At 43.4% G+C, this 22,085-nt stretch overlaps 1 protein-coding gene across 1 annotated transcript in view; it reads left to right on the forward strand.

Moving 5' to 3' along the window:
* The first annotated feature begins 16,707 nt into the window (after positions 1-16,707).
* SLF2 (SMC5-SMC6 complex localization factor 2) overlaps positions 16,708-22,085 on the forward strand; it is a 28,598-nt gene continuing 23,220 nt past the window's right edge. The window contains exons 1-2 of the mRNA XM_017804098.1: positions 16,708-16,847; positions 21,644-21,687. Of these exons, the coding sequence (XP_017659587.1) occupies positions 16,744-16,847; positions 21,644-21,687 (148 nt within the window). The 5' untranslated portion in view covers positions 16,708-16,743. The remainder of the gene's footprint in view (positions 16,848-21,643; positions 21,688-22,085) is intronic.

Consider the following 22,085-nt stretch of genomic DNA (forward strand, 5'->3'; position numbering starts at 1 on the left):
TGGATGATGTGCAAAGTGTTAAAGTGCAGCAGCAGTGAAACTGGAGCAGAGACGCTGAGGAAGCCTGGGTTTCTTTGCATCCCAAGTCAGAGTTGATGCCATTGTTTAAAGGGAAATCTTCTGCACTCATGGCTAAGTTAGAGGAATCAGAAAAGAATGTGGGCTGATGGGGATGTTACCCTTCAATACAAATGCAGGTATGCCAGCCCTGCATGCTGAGGGAACGTTTGTGGCTGGATGGAGCTGGAACAGTAGAAGGTATAGAGGAGAGAGCTTCTGGTCTGGCCCTGGCCCTGCACACAAAGGCAGTTGAGTTGAAAAAAAAAAAAAAAAAAAAAAAAAAAAAAGTTGGAAATTAGGAAAAAAAAATGGTGCCCTGAGCCTCAGGGTGCAAAGTCCATGACCCGCTGCCCATCAGAAGGGGTTTTGGGAGAGACAGGTCCTCATGGAAAGCTATGCAGCTTTACAGAGACGTGGCCACTGGTGTCAGTAACGTGGCTGCCATTGGGCACTAGAGGGCTGTACATTCCCGTTGTTGCTGCCAGAGGTGTCTCACACTGCACAGCCTGGTGGAAATGCTGATTAACTTCTGCCAGACTCAGTGACCTGAGAGAGCTGTGAATAACTTTGAAGAACAGCAGTTGCCCACTACATGGCCGGGGTGGTGATTTTCTTCATTTTAGTTGCACTTTCCCCAAGATATGCTGCTGCCAGGGCAAACTTGCAAGGTGAAAAGAATTAAGTAGTGCATGGGCTTGGTGCTGAGGGGGCATGCTGAGCTTGCCCAGTTCCCTTAGCCCCTGGAAGCTTCTCCAGTGCAGCCCTTGCTCCCAGGAAAGCTACGTCCTTGGCAGAAGCAGTAAACTCCTTGGGTTGTTTAGTGTGACTGGGGGTGGTGCAGGCATGGCTAATCCTGCCTCAGGTCTGGGCGATCTGCTGGGTTCCCTCCCAACATGGGAACGTGGCAGCACTGAAAAGGCGGAAAATTAAGGCACACTTACTCTGAGTCACCTAAAGTAATTTTGGAGCACTGTTCACGTGACCAGTTATGTCCAACTCTCTCTTTTATTTTTTTTTCCTTTTCTTACCTGTTTCTGGCTGTTCTGTTCCCCTGCAGGAAGTTGCTACTCCTTTGGGGCCAGCTGTGGCCCCCTCTACCCCACATGCAAGCTCTTCTGTGATTATTTGCTATACCATAACCTTCTGGGAACTCCCACGTTGATGCAGTTGTGCATGTTACTCCCAATAAGCTTTCAGTGTGCCTGCACTCTTGTAGGTGGGCCTGGCCTGGCATCCTGCCTGTCTGCTATGTGACATGAAAGCTTAGCTGCAGTTTGAGCACTCTGTGAGAAGTCATCTCCAGATTCTGCACGAAAACCCATGTTAGCAAACTTGAGGGCATCCAGGGGACTGTGGAAATCCTGATGTTTTCATTAATGCATCTCAAGGTATATGAGATGTTTGCTTTTAGACAGAGTGAACTCTGTCTCGGGGTCATTTTCCTACTCTGTGCTGCTGAGAGCAGAGGGTGAAAAGGCTCCCCTCTGTGCCTGCTCTTGCCCCCAGCTGCGTGATAAATACTGATTGCACCCCACAGCCTTCCCTTCTTTAAACAGGGCTGTTTGAGGTCTCGCTTTTTGTCTCCTGTTGAGAGTCCTGGCCAGGGTACTGTATTGTATGGCAAGAGGATCACCAAATTTAGACTTCTTTCCTTTCTTCGATTTGCTTTGCTGTAATGAACCAGCTTTAAAGCTGATGTCTGCGCTGTAAAACCCTTCTGAGACCTGCTGGGGGCACCAAACCCGGGGAGAATAACTCTGCCGTTCTGACCAGCTCCGCCTCTGCCAGTGTTGCTTGGAGAGTAAGGCTGGCTTATTTCAGCTATTGAGAGGTGCTGGCTTAAAGTGCCCTCACACTTGATTGGACTGAAATTGGCTCGATTTGACAAAATGGGTCAGTTGATGTTCCTATTAATGGCCATACCAGCCAGTCCTTTGGACTGGGGAAAACGTGTGGTCAGTAGTTCCATCAAAAACCATGGTAAAGGGGTAGGAGATTAATTTATGAGAATGGAGTTTGTTAACTCTGAGGTGGTAGATATAGGTGGTTGCCATCCTTCCACCGGATGGCAAAGTTTGTCCAGGTGTTCAGAGGTGTACAAGGTACCTGACCCTGGGGTTATCGCAGGCATCAACATCAGCCCAGAGAAGAGAGAGGAAGGAAGTGATGATGAGAAGGGGCTCTCACCTCTTGGGACCGTGAAACTCATTCCTTCACTGCCTGTGTCACCTCTTCTGACAGCACTGACCTCCCATTGGAGCACACATTGGTGATAAAGGTCCCAGACAAAAATCAATCATGTCTGTGTTGTGGGAACTGGATAGGATGGATGCTGGGACTGACTGAACATTTCAAGAGATTGCATGGGAAGAGAAAGATTTTGTTTGTGTGCCAAATATGGAAAGACAAATGTAAAACATCACAGCATTGCCTGCCATGTTCCATGGTGCAAAAGGGATCACAGAAATGACTCCTGCTGAGGCTTGGGTGTATGAGGTATATGGGAAAGGATTCAAAATGAAAATCAGCTTGGGACAACACAAAAGGCTGGCCCATCCAGTTGTCAGGAATATTGAGTGGATTGCTGCCTGCCACCCCAAAGAGAGATCTTTGCAAGGGGCACGTCAGCAATACTGGACCAAGGAGAAGGTGGAATTGTTGAAAAAGCTGGACAAGCAGCACAAGGGGAGTAAGAACAACCAGGTTGATTGGGGAACATATTCCATTAAAAAATCTGAAACATGTAAGTGACAAAAAAATGGTATTATATAAGAGCCCAGTGAAAAAGAAGGGGGCTGATCTGGAGTAGGGAACATGTTGCTGTCATTGAGTTGCATGCAGCAAGTGAATTGAAATGTCGCTATCAAAGAGTTGTTGCAGATTGGTAACCACCTGAAGAGCTGCCTGTTCTTCAGAGGACCTTTGAGAAAGTGATCACATATGTTTGCTACTAAGTTGTAGCCTCTTGCTTCTATTTATTAAAACTTGAAATAAATTATCAATTGCAGGTTAGATAGAGATGTCCTGCCCCACCCCTCTGTTGGATGCCAACACAAGATCCAGCTACCAGGAGTGTACTTTCATGAAATTCAACCTATCCCACACACACACACAGACACTTGAACTGGTCTGAGCCAATAATTAATATAATAATCCAGTGTCTCACAATAGCACACAGATAAATCTTCAGGTCCCTTGTGAGAGACATGGGCTATCCTCAAGTATGCATCAGGGACAGCATGAACTGATGCACTCTGCATGTATTTGTACCCTGAAGGGGATGGGTGAATAAAACCTCTGCCCTCAAAGGTGTTAGTGGTGTGAGAAGAAGGCATTTATCAGAGATGGTCTCCATATGAGCTCATCAGGCTGAGTCCTGCCTTGTTGGCTACAGGAGGGGAAAAGGGAAAAATTCAACAGTTTTGTCCCCAGAAGCCTTATATACATGGAGTGTGAAGAAAGAACTGCAGGAATACGTGAGGATGAAGATGTCTGCAGATATTGCTCAGGGCACTGACAGAGAATAAAGGTAAAGGAGGAAAAAGCCAGCACTTTCTTGGGAAATTAGGTAAAAGTCAACCTGCTCCAGTTGATCATGCTGGGAGAGTCCAGCCAGAGTGTAATTGGGTCAGGTGGGAGATATTAAAGACTGATATTTTTCTACTGCTTGAGAATTGTGATGCAGCTTTATAGAAGTACTCAACCTCTGTTTTCCTGTGACATAGTGACCAAATTTACTTGGCAATACAGGTGTTGGTGGGCAGAAGACATGCAGAGATTACACGCTCCTCCTTCCCAATGCTAAACTTTCTGGGAGATGGCCTAGCTGATATAATGGTCATGGGAGCAGTATGAGACACGATTATCCTTTTGTACAGAAGCCATTTGATTTTTTTCTGGGTAAAAACTAAGATTTGTTGCCTAAATTTTTGTGCAACAATAAAAGTGGATGAAGTCCTAATAATTTTTGTGATGAGAGTATTTTGCTTAGACATCATGAAAGATCAAAGAGATTGTTAACAGTAACACTTAGCTGTGTATATTGGAAACTTAAGCAGCGCTGTAAAGATTGCTATGTAGGGCTGTAAAGGAATATGGAAATTAGTACACTGGAATTTAGAAAAAGCAGATTTATCAGAGGGCTCGTCAGTCCTTTCCCAAGTTGCCTGTATGTGCTCCCTTTTTGGTTACCTCATCCCAGCAGCTGATTGATCAGAGGATAACCAGAGGGGTGTGGGATTTGGTAGTTGAGATTCACTTTGTCAAAGCTTCTTACTGATTCTAGTGAGAAATAAGAGGCAAAGACAGTATTTTTTTGCCAAAGGAAGCATTCTTGGTTTTGTGCTGCGGTCTAAATGGGGCCTCCAAAAGTGACAAGTACTTGTGGGTTCCATGTCTAATCTGACTGTCAAACTGTAGAAGAAACTACAGAAAAGTTGTGTTGTCATAGAAGGGATAGCGGTATAGTAATGAGGGATAATGTATTTAGGACACCCAGGATCAGTTTTGTTTGGGATGCTTGCTTGAGTGGAGCAGAAGGGAGAAGAACCTGAATTTGTTTCATGCCCTGGAATGATAAAAGCGGAAGGGCTGGGAATTGCACATGGCACGAGTTGGCATGTGGCACTCAACAAGCAGCAGACTGTGTGGATGCGGTGGTCGGTCAGCAGTGGAACACCTCATGTGGGACTAAATAACAGCTGTCTCCTGGTTTTCTGCGGGTGCAGGATGTGTGTGTGTGTGTGTGTATGCAAAAGAAATTCTTTATTTCCTTCTGGAATTCAGCTCTGCAGAACAGGCAGAGACCATTAGACCCCATGGACTGACCTCCCATCTTTCACAGGCCATGCAATTTCTTCATGTTTCTCTTTACATTAGCCCACTGATTTATGCTGGACTAAAGCACATATTTTTTCCCAAAAAGACAGATCTAAAGACATCAGGAAATGAGAAAACCAACATTTCCCCTGATAATTTTTTCTGCTAGTTAACCACTGGCATTCTTTTCCTGTTTCTTACTTCTCATTTTGGCCTGTCTGTTTTCTGATGCTAAACATTAGTTCCTGTTATAGATATCAGGAATAAATCAAAATGCCCTCTAGAACAGTACCTCCTTTCTTTTTGGAATGTGGGATATGGTAATTAAATCTCCTCAATTTGTCTTGGTTTTTCAGAAGGCTGGGGTTTAGTGCTACTGTTGCCAGGGAAAAAGCAAATCCCATCCTTCCCTCTTAACTGGTTTGTGCCCTCCCTCTCACACTCTATAATGCAGCAGGGCAAGGAACTGGTTTTGTTGAAATATATAAATTTCTTGTTGTCTCGGGGTTATTTTGAGTTTTCAGTCTGCTCACCACAGGGCTGTAGGGGTGTCTGGAGATATGGTGCTAAGCCTGGCATGGTGAGGAAGAGGCTGGAAGTGTTCCAGATGGGATATTGTTGCAGCAGATCCCACTATCAGGGATCAAACTGCCTTTTGCTCAGGGATGCTTTTCCAGTCCTCAACTTAAAAGAAAAGCAAAAGGCTACTGTGTTTAAGCAGTGCCAAACTGTAGTGCTACAAAAGAAATAGTAACAGAACAGTTACAGATAATAATGAAGCAAGCAAGGCTTCTTGAGTGTATGAAAGTGAAAAATGCCTTCCTTGCCTGTCAAGAAGATGATTTTGCTTCCTTGCCTTGGAAGACCCACAGACACTCACTCTGAGGGCAGAAATATATGAAAATAGAAAAATAGAAAAATAAGAAGAGCAAGTACATATTGCAAAAAATAGAAAAATAGAAAAATAAGAAGAGCAAGTACATATTGCAAAAGTACACCCTGATCCTCTTGAAGATTTTGGCTGATAGAGAGAGGGGGAACATAGGCAGACGTTTTGAGATAAATGCTTCTTTCAGGATCAACCCATCAAGGCAAAGGTGAATTAACTTATGGAAACTCAGTTAAATTAAAGCACATATGAGCAGGAGCTATTGGTGGGAAAATGCAGAAAGATTTTGTTTCTACACACAAGGGCTCATTTCAGTCAAAACAATCTGGATTAGCAAAAAGGCTATTTAATAAGACAGGAAAAGCTACTTTGATGGAAATGGGGGAATGTGTGCTTAAAGTACGAGAATAGGAGAGCTTAGGAAGTGGCAACCTTTAGTAGAGGGCAGAGAGCAATGAGCTGCGTTGTACAGCTGTGACCGATAAGGAACATTAATGAAACTAAATTATTGGATTGATTAGAGTCTTATCATTACAAACTAAACTCTTTCCTAAGAAGAAATTAAAGGAAATTCCTTTGGACCAGCTGAGGGAAGTGTAAGAATACCTGTTAAGTTATAACCCTGTCTTACATTTTTGTGGCTCATTTAATGAAGCTGTAAATGATTCATGCTTTTTATGACTCAACTCTACCACCTCATAGTTTTAACACAACAAATGGTTTCTAGGTGAGTATCATGCTTTGTATATTAAAAAACCCCTCCGTTTCTTCAAGGCTATTACATGAGAAAAACTTTTAAAGAGTCTTTATGACTTTTTTATTAAAAAAAATTAAATCTTAATTATTATAAGTTAATTACAATATGGGGCTGTCACACAATATAAAGTTAAAGGCATACCTGAGCTCCAAACCACTGCCTTATCAGAGATGACATGCAGATAATCACGCTCAGCTAACCTATTGAAAATACTGACCTTGTACCTACAAATGGAGTTTGTAAGGATTAAAATGCCAATGGGTGTTTTGGAAGGTCACTCATATTTCTCAAGGCTTATTTTAAAACTGTGTCAGTTTGTCTCAGCTCAGGGTTTGACCTCTGAATCAGCACAGACTATTTATGTAGATTCCAGAGTCAACAGCTGATCATTAAGTGACAGGTAAGCCACTGAGAAAAACACCGATGGGTGTCCCAGGGTGGCTCTCTAGTGTCACTCTGGAAGATTTGGTTGGAAGCAGGAAGCTGTAGTGGAGAGAGCCTGTTTTATTAATGCTCAGAGTGATGAAAACATGAAGTAGAGCAGGGCAGAAGAGTCTCTCCTTTTTAGCCAAGCTGGGGATAGTGAATGTATACACATATAATGTTAAATAGTGTGAGAATTATTGGCATGAAGAGTGTTGCCTCTATATTTCTTCTAAATCTTGCTTCTGATAGGTGTCACCTGAGATTTAAGTGTCCTTAATGTTCTTCCACTGTTTGATTTATCAATTTAACTTAGTTGTCACTACGCCTTGAAAATCCAACATTTGCAAAAAGCAGATTTATTTCTTTGAATGCTCTTGTTGACTTTTGCTGCCTGATTTTACCCTGCAACTTGGTCACTAGAGTATATTTACACATAAGCACCATGAAGTGCAACTCTAGCTGGCATAAGTACACCTGAAACCACTTTCAAGCTACCAAGCTAAGAAATCCCTAACAATGTAGCCCTACAGAACAGAATTTGGCAAGTTATATTTGTCTATTTGAGTATGTGCCATGTACAGTAAAGTGCCTGTCTGTCCTGATGTGTGGCCTGCAAAACTGACATGGGAGTTTTTTGCACCAGTTGGTGCACCTAAATTGCACCAGGGCATCTGTATCTATCCTGTGATCATTTGTACTTAGGTGAGTTGCTGAGGGCTTGTTGCCAGAAGAGTGGGATTTATTGGCTACTGTTTTACAGGAGCCTGTCCAGTGTCCAAGGGCATGCTATGATTCATTCAGAGTCCACAAATGGCATCAAAGGTATATATATGCACTAGGTTTGTGGAGTATGTTTGTTAAATTGTTGTGAATTTAGGACATATGGTGAGCACAGGAGAACAGGATCAGAGTTAAAAGTTATCTTGAGGAATAGTCTAAGGAATGCAATGAGGAACAGTACAAAGGATTGCAGTGAGTTAAAGCAACGCAAGACTGTCAGATGGAGAGCGACTGTTCAGCAACAGCTCTGCCAGAAATGATCTGCAGGTAATAGCAAATCACAACTGTATGTGAGGAGGGGGGAAACCCCTCCTCCTGTGGAACAGGATTTTATCCTGCAGGGATGGGGATAGATGTTTCTATCCCCTGTACGTGGAGCTGCTGTGGGAGTATGGTGTGCAGGTTTGCAGTCTGTTCTTCAGGAAAGCTGTAAATTTCTCAAGGGAATTTAGAGAAGTGCAATTAGTGGTGTGCTGTAGCAATAGCTGATCTTTCTTAAGTGGAAATGGTTCTGGCCAACCCAGTATGCTGCCCAGTTTTGTGCATTTCTAGCAGTGATTTGGCTTTAGATCCAAGAAAGAGTCTATGACTCATCTCAGCTTTCTGATATGGGCCAGTCTGGGGGAGTTGGCTGGAGTGCTAGGCTGGGAGGGTGTAGAAAAGCATACAAGACTCATAGGAAGATAGGTACTGCACTTGCTGCCCTATGCCTGTAAAAAAAATCATGTAACAAGATTTAGTGTGAATCTTAATGAAAGAGGAAGTTTAGTTTAAAGAGAACTTATTTTATTTGCTCATTGTCACACGTTCTACTCACATTTTCACACCTACATACTTGTGGATTCCAAGACACCTGTCAAAACTCACAAGAATCATTTGCGTAACACTGAGGATGTGATGTTGGCTTTCAAATACTTGGTCCATATTTTAGGTTCCTCTTGATCATGCTAGATGTAGTTTTTGACCTGGTTTGAACCAATTTTTAGAATGTCTTTTACTTCTTTAGGAAGTCAAAGTCATTGCAGTCAATTTGTCCCACTAAGAGTCTTGCTTCTTCCTCTGTAAATCTTGGGCAAGGTGGCAGCCCGTTGTCTTTGCCTTGTTTTGAGTATCTTTATGACCAATTTGCCTTTGTGTTAGGACAGCAGAAAGCAATGGCATGTACGAGGTGACACAACCTTGTCACCATCCTCCTGTTATTGCAGCACAGGTCTCTTGATGTTTTTCTTTCTGCTGCTGCCTTATCAGAGAACAGTCTTTAGGATGTAAACATCTCATTTGTCAGTGTTTCACTCTGATTGGTGCTGGTCATGTGCTTTGTTGTCAATATAAAACACTCTTCTAGCCCTTGCTCAACTAATAGCTTTTGGTGGTTGTATTGGGTCTGGCTGAGCTGGAGTTCATTTATTTCCCCATAGAAGCTCTCACAGTGCTGTGCTTTGCCTTGGTAGCCAGAAGGGTGATGATAACACACTGGCATTTTTGCTACTGTTGAGCACAGCATCAGCACTGTAACATTTCTTCCTCAGTTGAGGGCAAGATCCTGGGACGGGACCCAAGTAGACCAGCTGACCCACACTGACCAAAGGGATATTCCAGACCATATGATGTCTGCTCAGATCTAAAAGCTAAGGCATGGAGCAGGAAGGCAGGCATTCATTGTCTCCAAACGGCTGACTGCTGAGGAACCATCACATGTACCCAAGCCCTGCTTCTCGGGAGTGGCCGACCATCGCTGCTCATGGGAAGCAGAGAATAAACCCTGCTATCTTTCACTTCACTTCGCTTTTGTGCGTGCAAGCTTCAGCTTTGCTTTTTGCTTTAAATAAACTGCCTTATCCCAACCCACGAGTTGTTTTTCCACCTTACTCTCTCTCCTGTCTGGCTGGGAAAGGGAGCGATAGAACAGCTGGGTGGGCACTTGGTGTCCAGCTAAGGTCAACCCACCACAGTCATGCTTTCCTTCATATCAATATTAGTGTTGCTGTTATGTACCTCGGCGTTTCTGTCAGACCGCCAGCCTTCCTGGCAGAGGCGGAGGGACGTGGTGTGTTGTGATCGGTAGCGTTTTGTAGGTGAGAGATGATTCAGAACTGATGTAGGAGGAAAACGTCCCTTCATGGGCTGCCCACAAAGCTTGCTGCAACTCCAGTGTTGGTCACAAAACTGAGACTCTGTATTAACACAAATGCAACCTGTAAGTGCTAAGCAGACACTGTCTTTGCCAGTTTGCTTAGTGTCCCTAACTAACCCTTCCAGCGGAGTAATTATGTCTGTTTTTGAAGCCAGCTGGTATCCCAGGCATATTTGTGATGTCAACAACAGAAATAAAAAGAACCCAAACACTTCCCTGTTACCAACACTTATTTCAACAGCCCAGCTGGTTAACTTGCTGGCTTAACATCTAGTCCTATTAGCATCTGTCTTCTGCTTTTACAAAGCCTGCTCCCCACTCTCACCAAGCCATGATGATGCCATCCACTAGGTCTTTTCCTCACTGAACTGATAGCCATGTGGTTCCCTGGCTTCTAGTTGAAATGGCTGGTCCTGCAAATTTAGCTGGTTACTAAAGAAAAAGTTCTTTAAAGATTTGCTAGTGTGTGCCACTTTTGGTGTATCAGCCTTCCATTTGTTCACTCACAGACATGGAACTTAGGTTAAAAAGAGTAGTAAGTCAGTGTAGGTGGGTTTACTGACTGATTTCATGTCTAGCTTTTGAAATATAACAGTGTTTGCTCATTTTGGCTAGACATCACCTGTCTTGCCTCTGCTTACCTGTGATGGAGGCCCTGACTCTTATTTTCCTGTCCAAGCAGGCATTTCCCAATTAGTCATTTTGAAGGCTGAGCAGCCCACAACTTCATTAGATCTCTGACTGCAAAAGAAATATAATATTTGAGGCTGAATCAGGGATTCCCTCAATCTTTGCAAAAAGAGTTTGGTCACACATATAAGTGGAAGAAGATAAGAGAGGTCTGGCAACTTGATTACATAACTGAACTTAGCAAATTGGTGGTAAAGGGAACAAAGAGCAGCTGAGGCAGGCCCAGCTAGGAAGCTGAGTCTGGAAGTGCCTGGAAAAGTACATCAACTTGATGAATTTACACAGGCTTGGCTCAGGCATGTTCATGTGAGCTGCAGCTATGCTTCTGGCTGTGTGCTCAGGTATATGTTTCAATCAGAGGAAACCAGCCTAAGCCTAAAGAAAACATTCTTATTCTGCTTTCATGAATAGATGTTTTTCTACTTAAAACAAACCCCAGCTGGCATAGCACTCAGCAGTCCCCTTTACATTTGTAGTGCAAAGAGTAGTGGCTGCCTACGTCAGCAATTCCACATGAGTGTGGACTTTATCCCTTCCACCAGTTCCACAGCTTTTTTCAGTATCTGTGTTCTCCCCAGGAAAACAATGAAAATCTAAACATTTCCTCTCTATATCCATTCCTTGCCATATATGCATTCAAATTTGTCACCTGGTTTCTATTTCTTCCTATCTTTTCTCATATATGTGACATAAAATCGTGTATAAATAAATGGATGCTGAGACAGCTGATCTTTCCTTCCTGTACCTCCCTCTCTCTGCTATTGTATGGGCAAATCAAAGCAATGCTGTGACAGATAGGAAACCTCATTATTATGGCTGTTTAGCTGAAATAAGGGGAAGCATGAAAGCATGACTAATAAGCACCTAGGTAACAGACTAACATGCAGGTATCTGCAGCCATCACACATAATACTGTCAGAGAACACCTGCAATCATATATGAGAGTGTCTGAAGATAGCACTGGGAGATACAGCATGGACTGCTAGTAGCTAGGCATTAAATACAGCTTGAAAGCATGATTTATGCCTGTGTAATTAAAATAGCTGATGGAAAATGGTGTGGTAGAAGATAATCACAAGCAGGAAAATGCATCATGCCGTTAATAAGAAATTATTTACATGCTTATAAAGGAGAGTGGTGGATGAAAATCTTTGGGTTTGGGTGGTGAAGAGTTGAGTTCTTCCCAAAGCACATCATTATATTGTCAACAGACAGTGTAGTGATTTGTGCTGCTGAAAAAAGGCAGTGCATGACCAGAGTGGTGGCACGCTGAGCTTTGTGGGTGAACAATGTTCTGGAAGAGCCAGGTTTGGAGATGGATTTGGGAATCTCTGCTGCAGATTGTGACCAATATGTTCATAGTGATTGGGGAGAGAGCTGCCTATGCTGCACCTGGGAGGGACAGCCTATGGTATAGATGGAGCACTTTGGTCTCAAAAACCCCCTCTGAATTTAAACAGATTCCACAGGTACATCTAGATGCACATGGATGGGGAAACAGTTGTCAGAACACAGGGAGCTGAAGAGAAGAAGGATGCATGCTGAGAGGCAGTGTGCAAGAGTGTGCTGGGAGCAGATAAACTCGAGAGCAAAGAGGTCTTGCTGAATCCACAGCAATGGATGATCCCAGGACACCAGCACACATGCCATCAGCAATGGCATATGAATTGTGCTACATCCAAGAAGGGAGCGGTGGCTATATGCTGACAAAGATTACAGGGATTACATGAGCATCTGCAGAAACAGATGTACTTTCTGAGTGTTGACCCTGAGGCCAGTGACACATCAGTATGTATCTGAAAAAACCACTGTGGTCAGCTACCCCTTCTCTACTGGGTATTCAGTTAGTGACAGCATGTGTGTGAATCATGAAAGAATAACTGAATTTACTGTCTGGATAATGAGCTACTATTAATAAGTCTACTATGCCAATTTAATAAAAGGTATGCTAATAAATATTGGTTGATCTGTTTCTACACAAACTTGATCCTGCATTAGGGAAAAAGCAATTTACAACATTTAATCTCCAAGGAGATAAGACTTAATGATGATACCTGTCTTTGCCCTTACCTGTCATTCCCTGTGGTTTCTTAGAGAAATCTTCCTTTTGCAGCTTCACTGCTCATGTTTGCTTCAGTTCTTGTTCTTAATGTTCTAGCAGCGTTTCACAGTCCTTTGTCACTTCAGCAATCTATCTTGCCTTTTCAGCCTGATTCCCTTGAGGCAGCACAAGGTCAGTGATTTTTGAATAACTAGACTTTGCTGTGCTTTTGGTAAGGTCAGGCATATTAAAACAAGGTGGAAACAAACCAACACATTAATGAGGCAGGAGATCCGTGGAATTTCAAAGAAACATGGTTAGGGTAAGTATTTCATATGGAGCTTTGGAATAGTCATGTTACAAGGTGGATGCAGGTCCATGGCTTAAGATGGCCATGCACATGCAGTGCCCCACTATGTGACTTTACAACCTGCAGCACCTTCTTTTTTCTTTAGGTCAGGGTTGCAAATCACCCCCTGGAAAATGGTATTCATCTCACAAGTTGTGAGAAGAGGAAATTTGAGCTAATGGTTGAACACAGGTTTTAGACCCCCCTGATTGCTGAGGGTGGTCCCATTGCAGTGACTGATGACCCACACCCCTAAACACCCTTCCCCAGGAGTGGCCTGGTTCACTGTGTCTCAGCCCTGCATGGCCACTCTGGTTACTCCTTTGCAAGAATGCAGAAGAACCCAACACAGGTGGTGGCTGCAGCTGTTGGGAGCGATGGAAGCTGGAGTGTGTGTCTAAGAAGTTTTCTTCTGCCAGAGGAGGGGGTGTCTCCACAGAACCCCTTGGGTGAGAGATCCACTGGGGGAAGGAACAACCTTCTTCCTTTTCTACAAATAATTTTGAGTTGTTAACTATCCCTGTGGCTTCTGAAATCGAAAACAAACAAAAACCGTTCAGGAAATGTGGAGTTTTGACAGTATGGTTTCAGCTACCATTTGAAAACTTCAGAAATACTTAGTTTCTAGTGTTAAAGCAGGTGGATTCTGCAGTTATGGGCAGTGTTCAAGAAGAAAGGCTGAAAGTACTGGCGTATTTTAGTGAAAATTGGAAAATCCTGAAGTCCAGCTATGCTTTCAAAAGCCTAAAGGCAATTTCTTCACAGATTAGAAATGGTGCTTTCATTTTGCTTCCTTCATTTCTTTGACAAAAGCATGTGGGCCCAATTCCGATTCAGGGCTTTTAACTCTGTTTAGAATATTTATATTAAAATGGTAAAGATCACATGGTTGTGACTGACAAATTTCAGGTGTTAATGGATGTGGCCAAATCACAGTAGTTCATTATGATGTAGCTGCACTGTGGGCAATGCATTTCCCTGTGGATACTGCTTAAAACTTCTGCACTCTGCGATACTTCCTGCTTTTGCTTGAAAATAAAATCATGAGTCATTCTGGAAGGCAATTAAGGAACAGATGAAATAAATAGGAAAGAATGACTCTCATAATACCCCAAGTATACTTCTGGAACTACTTGTAAATCCTTATGAAGTCTCACAGCTTTATACTTTTTCAGAGTTTCTGGTTATTTGTGGGTGTTCAGACTGCATGATGGGAAGGACTAATAGAAATGAAAATCAATAGCACAGGACTGGCAGGAGGCAAATGATTTTTCAACTCTTTTGAAGCGGAGCATGAGGTATTTTCTAACTTTTGCTTAATTTCAAGGAAATGAATTGTAAGCGCTGAAATGCTCTCGAATTGTCAGGCAAAGTAAGATTCCTGCTCTCTTGGGAAAAATTGGCATCTATAGTGATTAGTGTTATTCTAATTAAAATAAGTTTAAGTATTATGATTACTTACTGATAGCTATACTTGTGTGCCCAATGAGTGCTGTAGCCTATTTATTTGAAATTAAGGCCTGCTGTAGGGCATGTATAAGTTTAAACAGTGTATGTGTGTACACAACTCTCCTGCTTGAGGGGAAAAAAAACACACAAAACTGAAACAAGCTGATACCATTACAGCTGTTTCACCTTTTTTTAAACTTCCCCCACTGTTCTTAATGCCACAATACCCCACTTTCTGCAGTAACTGTAATTCAGACACTTGCCATAGGCAGGGTATTATAAGCCAAGTCATTATTTGTGTAATCATTGGGGGTTGTATCCTTACTTCTTATGATAAACAGCTTCACCTTGTCATCACCAATGATGGAATTGGACTTTCTGTTGAAGCTGCTCTTCTTTGAATACAAAAGAGTATTCAACTCTTTTGTTGTCTTTTGCAAATCTTTACGACTCCAGGTCACTTAACCGTAGAAATGCCTCTAGGTCTATTGCAATTTTCCAGGGTTAAAGTATTACACTGACAGGTAAAGCAAATGTTTATAGGACTTCAATTTCATCTGCTCCTTTAACGTGGCATAAAAATATTTTTGGAATTCCTGGCTAACACTGGGCATGAAACTTTACCACTTTATTAACAGCAATTCAAATACACACTACTGTCTTTTCAAGAAAGCAAGTCAAACTGTTCTTAATTTGTTGCTCAAGGAAGTTAGACCGAGCATAAACATGGATTGTACTGTTGTGCGTAGTGGGTCAGGAAGTGTGTTGTCAAACAGTGGGATCCACTCCTGGAAGATTCTTTACAAACATAATACTCATAGATGATCCCCGGGGCAAAGAGCATGCAGCTGAAGGCAGGACGTGTAAGATGGGTTCAAGAAAGTAAGAAGCAAAGTGTATGTTGTGATGGCAGCCCGTGTTTGACGCTTTTGAGGATGGGTTTAAGAGATCAGATGATGAAAGCTTTTGAAAAACAGAGACTGAGGGATGGGCATGATGAAAGGGAGTGGAGTGCATAGTACAGAGCAGACTCAGACATTCAGGCGCTCAAAATGCAGTTTTGTATTTTGTCCTGTGCTTTCAGTTCTGCTGCTTCTCCTTTGCAGCCTTTCCCTAGGCCAGACTACCTTGGGAAGGGTGGGGAAAGAGACATGGGATGGGTCACTCCTTTTCATTTTGAGTCAGTTGTCTCCATGTGTTTCTGGATCCAAGAAAAATATTAGAAAAACAGTGACCTTGGTCATCTCTACTCTTAGGCAAAGTGCTAAACAAAACCTCAGACAAAACAGATTTCAGCACAAACTGTCCCACAAAGCCTTCAGGGCATCCTAAATGTCTTTTCCAACCTAAACGGATCTATGATCCCGTGATCTCTTCTTTCTGCAGACAACGGACAGGAACTACCTTGTACCTGTGCAGCACCTGCTTGGAACTGCTAAAGCAGGTAGTGTAGAAACATTTTGACATTGTTAATTTTTATAGACTACTTATGTGAATTACAGATAGCAGTACTGGCATTCTCTAAGCTTCCAAACCTGGTTCTTCAGGTTTCCTGGACTGAGTTTTAGTCCAAAATGTTTGCCATGTGGTGGTGCAGGACACAGGGGGTCGCACCGAGGGTGCGTTTTCAGGGGAAGGTCCGGGCACGGAGTGAAGCTTGCACAGTACGCTTAGGATGGGAAGGCACAGGGTTTGGTGGCGATTTTGAAAAAGTTACTCCCATCCCAACTTTTTAGCCTCCCAAACATTGTCCCGCGGCTCTGGAGATGGGTGTGCACCCTGGATCTTCTCACGGATGCAGCGCAAGCCCCGCCACCTGCAGCTCGCTGGCGGTCCATGTCCGATTTTCTTCGTGGGATGGTTCTGGTCGTGGGTGTACCCCACCAAAGTGCCCCCAAAGTGTTCCCAAAATTCCCCAGTTCGCACCGGGGAACCGCGAACGGCCGGCGCGCGTCGGGCGCGCAGCGGGCGCGAAGCCTCGCGGAGGATGGGAGGGCCCGCCCCGAGCGCACCAATCAGAGAGCGGCGGCGGGGTGAGTGGCACCAGACCAAAGCGCCAAACCACCCTTCCTCTTCTCAGCCCGCCTTCCGCCTTCCCGATAGCCAATCACAGCCGCGCTCCAGCTCCCTGTCCCGCCCCCGGCGGCGAGTAGCCAATGGAAGGCGCGGCTCCCGCAGCCGCTCAGCCAATCAGCGGCCGAGCCTTCCCACTGAAGGAACAGCGGGCACAGCCCGTCCCGTAACCCCCGCCGGGAGGGACTGTTCGGCCCGCGGCTCCTGCGATGGTGCTGGGGGCGGCCGCAGCCGCCGCTCCCCTCGCCCGTGTGGGGCCCGCCGGGCCGCCCGCGCCATGACCCGCCCGCTCGGCGAGGGGCTGCCGTCGCCGGGCCCGCCTGTCGCCATGTCCCGACGCCATGTTACGGCCGCGGGCAGGGAGGTGGCCCAGGACGGCAGGTACCGCAGGGGAGGGTCGTCGCCGCCGCTGTCGCCGCCCCTGTCGGCGCCGCGGCTTCCGGCGCGCCCGGGACGGGTGGCAGGGGGCGTCCCGGCGAGGGTTACCGGGGCCGCCCTGGGAGCATCCCCGGGAGCCCCCCCGGCGCTCGGCGGGCGGGGTGTGAGAGCCCCGCGGTGCTCCAGCCGCGGAGGGGCCGGTGCCGCCTCATCGGTACTTGCACGTGGTGCCGGTGGTTCGTTGGCCCAAGGGAAAGGGGTCTGGCAGTGTCCAGCCGAGTTCTGGCTGGCGTCTCCAGCACACCCTTCAGGATGCTGGAGTCGTCCCACGTGTGCCCGTGTGCTCTCCCGTCTCACGCCCCGGTGCTGGCGAGCCCGTCTGTGGAGCTTGAGCGGCTCCAGCGGTTCGGCTCTAACGGAGAACTTGGGGTGCCGTAGGTTCCGTTCCCAAACCCGCTCCGACCGGGACCTGTGCCGCTAACGGTGCTGCGGGACACGGTCTGCGGTGGAAGCGGTGGCAGTCAGTGACAGTTTTTAGAACCTGTCTGCTAACTAGAAATCCAAATTCAGATAAAGAGTTGGTGAGGTTTTTTTGGAGGCCACCGAGTTAAATAACCTTTGTTTCCTACAGAATGAGACAAGTAAAAATTTTCTCATGCCGTTAGCAGCGCCTTATTTTGTTCTGATCTTTTTTTTTTTTGATAGCACCTACGTCTAAAGAAAGGGGAGAAGGTAAAAGTTCGGTTCGTTTTGCATCCTTTCTTGCCTGAGAAAGTGAAACTATGTAGTTTCAGTTTTACTGCAGGTATCTAAAACACTGTGAGGTTTTTTGTGTGACTTTCTATTCTGAATGGTTTTGTTGTGTTTGGTTTGTTTTTTTTCTATTTTTGCAGTGCTTTTCAAGACGCTACATCAAAGTTACATCAAAGATGTAACTTCTTGTAGTTTATCCCTACATTACCTGGATTTCCTTTCTCTGAGCTATTGCTAGTGTTTCCTTTTAAAAGGACAGTTTTTATCCAGTCAGAGATTAGCACTATGGGGCTGTAAAAGTTGGTTACTTCTACCAAATGCTCAGGGATTTGTCTTTTTAGACAAGTGAATTTCCTCCTTTCCTCTTTCGTGCGGGTTGTATCCTTAGTTTTGAAAGGCCGAAAGGTCTGTTAGGTTCCTCTCCTGGCAGTGTAGCGTTTTTCTTTGTCAGGCAAGATCATTTATGGCTTTTACATTTTCTCGGGGGTTTTTAGTGGTCTCCTTGGTGTCTCAGTCAAGATGAGAGATTTCACAAAAATGGGGGAGTAATTCTGGAGGAGGGATAAAAGGTTTTGCTGAATTTATATATTTTGCCATAAAGTGTTAACCAGAGCTGTGTAGTTGTTGATAAATATACATTAAACAACTGTGATTTTCATGTTAGGTAGTAAAGAGTGAAACCCAGTAACTTCTTACTAAAACAACCTGTAAATGGTTTGTGAAGAGTCAGGGCCCCATTCACATAAAAAAAAAAATCACATGTTCTCTTTGTGCTTTCACATGTATGTGAAAAGCAGTTGGAAAGCCCAGTTCTTTCTCATGTTCTTCCCTGTACTGCATTACATGCTTTCTTTTTTCTCTTTTCACCCTTTGTTTTGTCTGAAGTTTCTAGTACACTTCCTTGACTGAGATACAATACAGAATCCTGGTTGGACAGTTCCTATCCCTTGTACTTCCAAAAAGCAGAGTTACAAATGCAAAGGAGAAAATATTGGTGGATAAGTACTTTCAAACCAGTAGTCTAAGGCAAATCACTCTCCATCTCTTCATTCAAATAAAACTTATCCCAGGGAAAAGGGAAGTGCTTCCATTCCCTCAGTTATGTTGTACAAGGCTTTGTATAATTATGGAATAAACAAGAGTTTTGCTACAGAGGTCTTGCATTTAGAATGAAAGACAGCTGTGTGAAGGACTTAAACGGTCATTTGGAATCAGTGGCTGTGGAAACAAGGACAAAGATGGTGGAAGGCCTTGGTTTTGGTTTTGTTATGACCCACCTCTGAAGGCAAGAGTAACACAAGATCCCTTGGGGTGGATTAGAGTGAAAGGACACTGAATGACTGGTGTTTATATATATGTATACATATATATATATATATATATATATACAAACTTTTTTTTTTTTTGCCAATGGTCGATGGTTTGAGGAATTAATCTTTAACTGTTCAGTCTTTCATGGTTTGTCTTCCAAGATTAGGTGAAAAGAAGAATTTGAAAGGTAACTGAAGATGAGATTTGCCCTGCCAGCGGTGGATGGGGCTTTAACTGGGCAGAAAGTTCAGTTGCTTAGTTAGGAAAATAGAAAGGATTTGGAAAGACATGCAGTGTGGAAAGCTGTGGGCAGTGGATGATTTTGCAGCTTGAGAGCAGTCCATGCAAGCATCGGGTGTGTCTGAGGAATGTGAGGTGGAGACAGCTGTGTTTTGAGCAGGTGAGGTCAAGGTGGTCTAGGGCAGAAAGAGAAATTGGTCGGCAGAAGAGAATAAACCTGCATTTGAGCCTTTTGATTCTTCTGCTGAACTGAGATGTGGAGATCCTGTGTGCTGAAAATTTTGTATTATTTGAAAGTAGCTGAGCGCTGAGTGACATAAGCAGCAAGAGTTAGGCCACAAGTTGAACTCTACTTGAACTACATGGCTCTGTTGTGTGAGTGAAAGATGTATTATAGCAAAACCTGGTGCTAACACCCTGAACATTAGTGAGAGTTAGAATAGACGAAGTTAGCAGCTTAAATATTACTTAAAAATTAATAGCTGGAGTGGACAGCCCATAAATTGTCGTATATGAACAGTAACAACTGTATTACAACATGGACCACAGAATTGTCCAAAAAAGACTGAAGAGGATGTGAAGATGATCACACAGCAACCACTGAGTAATGAAACAGTGAACCAAAGAAGAGTGAGAAGACCCCAGACCCTTAAATCACTATTGGTCTGGACTCCCGTGAGGGATGGGGAGTTTAGATCGTAAGGGTGTAGTTGTCCAGGGATTTCCTTTTTTTGTGGCCCATCTTTTGAGGCACCAGCTTGGGCTACCAGATGACTGATTTGTGCCAGTAAACCTATCTAATGGAGTTGAGAGCCTGGTGTCAAAAATTTCTTTAACACTGTTGTAGCATGTGGGAAGAACATGCATATTTTGCCCTATGTCAAATTGAGCTGAGACAGATTGGAGGCAGCTAGTCTTTGGCAAGTAGTTTTTCTGGTCTCTTTAGTAAGCCAAAAAAACCCCAGTTTTATGCACTCACACGTTCTGATTACAGGTGGCTTTTCATTAAATTACAGTATTTTTAAACATCACTGCTTGCCAGTAGCCTGACCTAAGAAGTATCAGTGCATTATAAACAGCTTTTTGTATTTCTATAGGTGCTAAAAATGCAAAAGCCATGTGAGAAAATGCAAAAGTGAAAGTTACAAGCTTAAAGAAAGATTAAAAATTAAATCCAAATTCAGTTTGTATGAGCGAGCAGTGGGTTCTTCTGGCCTAAACTTCAAAAATGGTTACTGACTCTGTGGGAATACAGGCATGTATGGATGCTTGAATATGTTAGTTTAGAATCTGGAATAAATAAGTGTTTCCTTGGTTGTCACTGTTGCACTGTTGGAAGGTACAGAAAGGTAACAAAATAGGGAAGAAGGTCTTAAACCAATCTGTGTTCTTGCTTTCTCATACCAATATTTTGTTTGAAGAGACACTTCCGAGACAGGCGTAAGTATAACCTTGAAGTCATTAGTAAACTGTGTGGGAGAAGATGAAGATAGCAAGTTCATAGATCCTGATGTATTTTAGTGTTCAAGTTGCACATTGCTCAATCTGCCCATTTTTAGAAACAATATTCTCTAGTGGAGAAACACCTTGGAGTTCACATGTTCCACTTGTTGTTGCCAGAGAACATACCTCTGAATTAAAGCTATTAATTGTCTTGTAGGTGGTTGTAGACTGCTGTTTCTGTTGGAAGCCAGAAAATGCTGGTGCTGGGTGCTGTGAGGGAGACCACTGACATGTGTGCATTGTTAAGGGTACAAATCCTGCTGAGCAGTCGGGTAATAGTGCATATAGGAATTTGCATCCCAGCCTGGCACCAGATGTACGAGAAAGGCAACAAGCAGTGGTGCACAAAGGCTTTTAGACCACAAGAAAAGGTTACGTGATTATGTGAGCTTTACAACTTGCAGGTAGGACTTCGTGGCACAAGAAGAAGGTTACAGGATTATTTGAGCTTTACAACTTGCAGGTAGGACTTTGTGGTTAGACCTGACTGAAACCAATAATGCATCGAAGAGGGTTTAGTCACTGAGAGGAACGATGAGCCTGGCTTTATACCACTGCAAACCTTAATAAAACCCAAACAAAAACTAGTAGTAGTTATCAGTTCAAAGTGATAGTGGAGATGGGGAGGTTGTTAAATGCCATCACAAAAGGTGCTGGCGAGGTCTTGCCTAGAATACTGGATGCAGGTGAAGGTTGGTCCTATTCAGGAAAACTTAGTTTAAGCTGGAAGAGTAGTTTAGACTTGTTAGAATGATAAAGAAAACAGTTTGAGTGAGGAAACTGACAGGTTGACTTCATTAGTCAAGCAGGGTGAAGGCTAGAAGGTGAAGGGGATGATGATGCTTTTTCTGATTTATCAGCACTAAGAGCTATTGGCATTGAAAAATCTGTAGAAATAAATTACAGTATTTTAATTTTATGAATATTTACTGTATGGGCATTTAGATATTGTTCTTTTAAAAAGATAAAATTATATTTTCTTTTCTCTTCAGAAACCAGACCATTACAGAGTTCTTCAAACCAGTTTTAAGTCAAGGTAAATATGTAGTTTTTATATGGAATAAATTTATATGAATTTTAATTATATAAATGTGTAGAATTATAGTCCAATCTCATTCCAGATTGGTGCAGCAACATAACGAGTATAGCCTACCGAATAGGTCAAAATGTGCACATTTTAATTTTTTTCCTAATAATGTAACTGAAAATGTCAATTTCCTATTAAAATTAATTTCTTTAAATAGTGATGTAATTATTATTTCAAGTTATTGTCTTACTTAAGCTAGATTGTTTATAACAATTGAACCTATGTTGTAGATCACGTGATTCTTTGATATGAAATAAGTCACATGGCAATACCAAAACTGAATGATTAAGTAAATTTACTTTGAATTATGTGTGAGAGAGAGATAAAATATCAAGTAATATAGTACA

Source organism: Lepidothrix coronata, unplaced genomic scaffold, assembly GCF_001604755.1.
Source record: "Lepidothrix coronata isolate B3197 unplaced genomic scaffold, Lepidothrix_coronata-1.0 Scaffold8, whole genome shotgun sequence".
NCBI lineage: Eukaryota > Metazoa > Chordata > Aves > Passeriformes > Pipridae > Lepidothrix > Lepidothrix coronata.